General features: G+C 44.7%; 1 protein-coding gene across 1 annotated transcript in view; it reads left to right on the top strand.

Annotated features, from left to right (window-relative positions):
* The first annotated feature begins 2699 nt into the window (after positions 1-2699).
* The window catches only part of PABPC1 (poly(A) binding protein, cytoplasmic 1), an 11568-nt gene continuing 10178 nt past the window's right edge, over positions 2700-4089 (top strand). The window contains 1 exon segment of the mRNA XM_015428251.1: positions 2700-2825. Within this exon segment, the coding sequence (XP_015283737.1) occupies positions 2738-2825 (88 nt within the window). The 5' untranslated portion in view covers positions 2700-2737.

Genomic DNA, 4089 nt, shown 5'->3' with positions numbered 1-4089 from the left:
GTGGCCAACTCGGGGGAGCCGGATCGTCGCACGCCGCGCGCTCTCTGTGTGTGGGGTGGGTGGGAGGGCGCTTAAAGGTGCGGGGCCTCGTGGCGGAGAGGAGGTGCCTCCCCCACGCGGTCCAAGCGCCAGGGCTTCGCAGGCCTCGTCAGCCGAAAGGGGGCCCTGCCTCGGCGCCTTCCCTTCCGCCGCGCGGAGGGGGGCGGGCGCCTATTCGCTTCTCGGAACCGGGCTGACCTTTCGGCTCGCGAGGCGCGGCCCTCGGAAGGCCTCGGCCAAGGGCGTGTCGGCGCTCTTCGCTGCCGGCTCCCAGTGTCAGGCACGAGGAGGAAGCCGTCGTCGTGAGGCATCTCGGGCGGAAATTCCAACTTAATTGGTGCCTTAAATGGCGGTGGGGAAATGGGGCGCGAGCGAGGCTCCCGTGCCCTTGGAGAATAAAAGCGAGGACATGGAAGGCGCGCTCAAGTGGGAGTAGTTACTAGACCAGGGTACTTTTTCGTCCTTAGGCCGTTAAAGATGAGGGGTGGGTTGTGATCGACGGTGTCCTTGTTCCCTAAGGTGTAACAACTTTTTAAACCTGTTTTGAAAGGTAGGCTAATAGGACTCTTCTAGTCCCCAAGAGTATTGCTAGTGCCATTTGTTTTATAATAGTCCACAGTTCACACTAGAGAAACAGTATGTGGGGGAAATGCTCCTCTCTACTGACTGAGAGAGTTTGGTGTTTCTGGTCAGTTGCTGTTAGTCCATACTGACTGATAGGCAAGTATGTCTCAATCAAGAAACAGAAACTATAGAGAAAAAGGAACGTCCTTTTGCCCAAGCCCTGCTGCCAGCCCTTTCTTCAGGAAGCCTGCCTGCTATTTTAGCCTATATAGATTTAAAAAGAGAAGTATACGTCTGTTGTGGAGTCAGTTTAACCAGCCCTGGTTGTTTTTACCATTTCATTGGTACATTTTAGTAGATAGATACCTTGATCCTGTAGATTGGCGCAGTGCAGTGTACACAAGACACAGTCTAAACTTGGGTTTAAAACACTGGAAACAAGTTTTTAGGTTTCACAGTGCTCTTCCCCATTTTAATATTCAAGGGAAGGAAAATGGAAGGATGTGGTGCTTTGGTTGTACTCTGTGTACTTAACAGGAATATGCTAATTGAGATACACAGTACCCTGAATAACCATCCAGGATTATGGATTTAGATTTGAACTGTAGCATTTTCTGTGTTAAGCATACTGCTGTTTTCCTTTTATCAAGTCAAGTCATCTTTGCTTCTGTGGATTTGTGTTTTGCTCAGCTGGTGATTAATTCAGATAAACCTCTGGTAAACTCAGCATAGTAAGTGTTTAGGTGGTGGTTAGTAACTAAATTACCATCTTGAAAAGACCAGTCATGAACTAAATATCATGTCTGGATCTTTGTCTTCACTAAGGCTAGCTTTGAAAGTGAAGGAATGTCACTTGTTTCACCTGGCAGCTTTGCAGTTTGGGAGTGTATGGTTAGCCTTCCTACTTAGGTACAAAATGATTACACTGGGAGGTAGATTTCATTTCCTGGTTCAATTAGGTATTGAAAGCAACTATTGAGAATTTCTTCTTATAGTCTGAAGAAACCTTGGTGATCATTGTTTCTGGCTTCATAGTAAAATTTGTAGAACCTCATTTTGAAGAACTCTTTGGCATTGTTCCAAAGAGTGTTTAATGGTATGCCTTTTCATAACTTGCTTCATTAATATTGAGATCTGTGAGTTAAATGTTCCAGTACGAAAAGGATGGAGCCCATATTTATGGCAGCATTACCAGCATGATCACAGGAAGAAACTGTTCTGTTTTCTTCTTACCTGGGCTGTATTCCATTTTACTGTAACCCTACTCAATATGGATTTTGTAGGCACAGAAGGGGCTGGACTGCAACAAAGTTGTGTTGAGGTGCCAACTCTCACAGCTCCCTCTGTGCCTGGAGAGAGTCAGACATAGCTGTTGGCTTTGCTGTGCTGTGAAAAAAGCACAGAACTGAGGCATTAGCCTTAACTGCCTCTCTTCAGCCTAAGATCACAAGGTGCAGAGAGAGCGTCAAGGTGCCATTATGTTTATTTTCTGCTCCCATCAGAGAGACTACCAGAGCCCTAGTTGGGACTGAATAGTGCCATTGTAGTATGTGTACTTAGTTGTCTGCCTCTGTCCCTTAAAAGGACAGAAGCTTTTGACAGGTGACTAAAGTTGGCTTGCATTATTTTTTCAATCTGTACCTTTGTCTGCTGGTGCTGCTAAGGTAGTTTGCTACTCAGACTTCTGGAAAGTAGCTGGTAATGCAAACATTGGTTAACAGCAAAATCACTTCAGTACACAGTTTGTTTCAATAGAGTAGAAGGGTGGAAGAACAGCAATATAGGCAACTTTAAAAATGCCGCCAAAAAGGCAAAAAGAAAGCATTATGATTCCCATGAGCTTTCCAGAGCTGCACTTTGCTTTGGGATGGAGGACTTTAATAGCTGTGGCTTCTTATTAGATTCTTCTCCAGACTTAATAGAGGCAGTGTCTAGGGCTGTCACAGAAGCTGCCACTGACAGGCGCTACCCAGAAGTCACATGGAAAGATGGAGGACCTTCTCCAGTTACTTGGCCTGAACATTATTTCAAATGGCACATGGGAGGTGCCACCTAGCAGAAACTAGTCATATCTTTTGCTGGTTTCCACAATTGCCTCTTTCTGATGTGAATTTCTGGAGTGGAGAGAAGACAAATGCGTGTAAAACACACCAGCAAGTATCTCCTTTCTCAGTCTGTGTGGCTTCCTTTCCTGACAGATGTCTGCTTTCCATTGGTTGAAGGTACTGTAATTTAAGAATTGCTTTGAACCTTCATACAGTTTAGTTAAGAAAGGTTTCTGTAAAAAAATTTGCAGCATATGGAATTAGGGGAAATATCACATGGGACCTAATGGTTGAAGGGGGACCTATGATACCATTTTAGAGTTGTGGAAAACATTGCAGAAGGCCTAGGCAGAGGAACAGAGATTGGGGGTTAAATACTTACTGCGTGTATAGGTTGGCAGTAAATTATAGGTGTGGCTGGAGTTGACATTTGTTTCAAATACTAGGAACAGATAACCTTACTTGTCTTACCAGTTCCATTTTTAATAGAAAACTCATTTGGTTCTACAGAGTTGAACAGAATGTGTCGAAGCATATTGGCTGGGAGTAACAGGAGTAATTTCAAAGTTAGATTTTGTTATAAAGAAGATAATTTAGGAGACCAGCGGTAGGAGCTGATGAACTGTGAAGAGACCAAATTCACGGAAAGCAGTTTCTGCCCCTGTCCTTCAGAAATGGGATAGGATGCAGTACAAGGTGTTACTGCTGAGTAGAAGTCAGTAATCTTCCTCTCTCTTCCCTCTTGTGCAATCCTTCTTGTAAACAGCAAGAGCAGCTACATGATTTCTGCTGATTACCTCCTTGCTGCATTATACTCTGTTAAAAGTGTGTAACCATTGGGAGCAGCTGGGGAGTGCAGGAAACAGAAGGGGAAGAGGTCTGTTGTATCAGCATCTTACCCTCATACTTCATAGGTGCCAATGTCGTAATTTTACGTCTGCTGTATTTGGGGCTTTGTCACAAGTAACTGTATTAGAAACTTCTGTTCTCCAGGTCTATTGCATTTCATAGTACTGGACTCTTACATAACTGTATCAGAAAACAAGTTTTCAAAAACAGGATCGTTCAAAGCCTTTGCTACCTAGGTACATTGGATTTCAGTAGTGCAAAATGCCCACCGTGGCATTTAATCAAGCTGTTTCCTTATAAATGCTTACCCCAGGACAATATACAATTTAAACTTTTTTCTGTGTTTTACTCTGTGGGAGGTTCTCCTTAGGCTCTCAAAGGGCACTGGGCTCCTTCCTCACCAAGAGTTCAGATGTTTCCAGGCCATCCCAAGTCACTGCTTAGTGAACTACCTACTTCCTTCTTTCCCCCGGATCATCCCTTTTTCAGTTGCCAACACTACCCACTCATTGGTAGAGTAACCAGCTGGTGGAGTGCGACTCCAGCATTCTAAGCCTCCAGAGCCTCTTCTTGGCTCCTGCCTCCTCTTTTC

The sequence above is a fragment of the Gekko japonicus genome, unplaced genomic scaffold (assembly GCF_001447785.1).
Source record: "Gekko japonicus isolate JY-2015 unplaced genomic scaffold, Gekko_japonicus_V1.1 scaffold2010, whole genome shotgun sequence".
Lineage (NCBI taxonomy): Eukaryota > Metazoa > Chordata > Lepidosauria > Squamata > Gekkonidae > Gekko > Gekko japonicus.
This window is presented reverse-complemented; position numbering and strand designations above follow the sequence as displayed.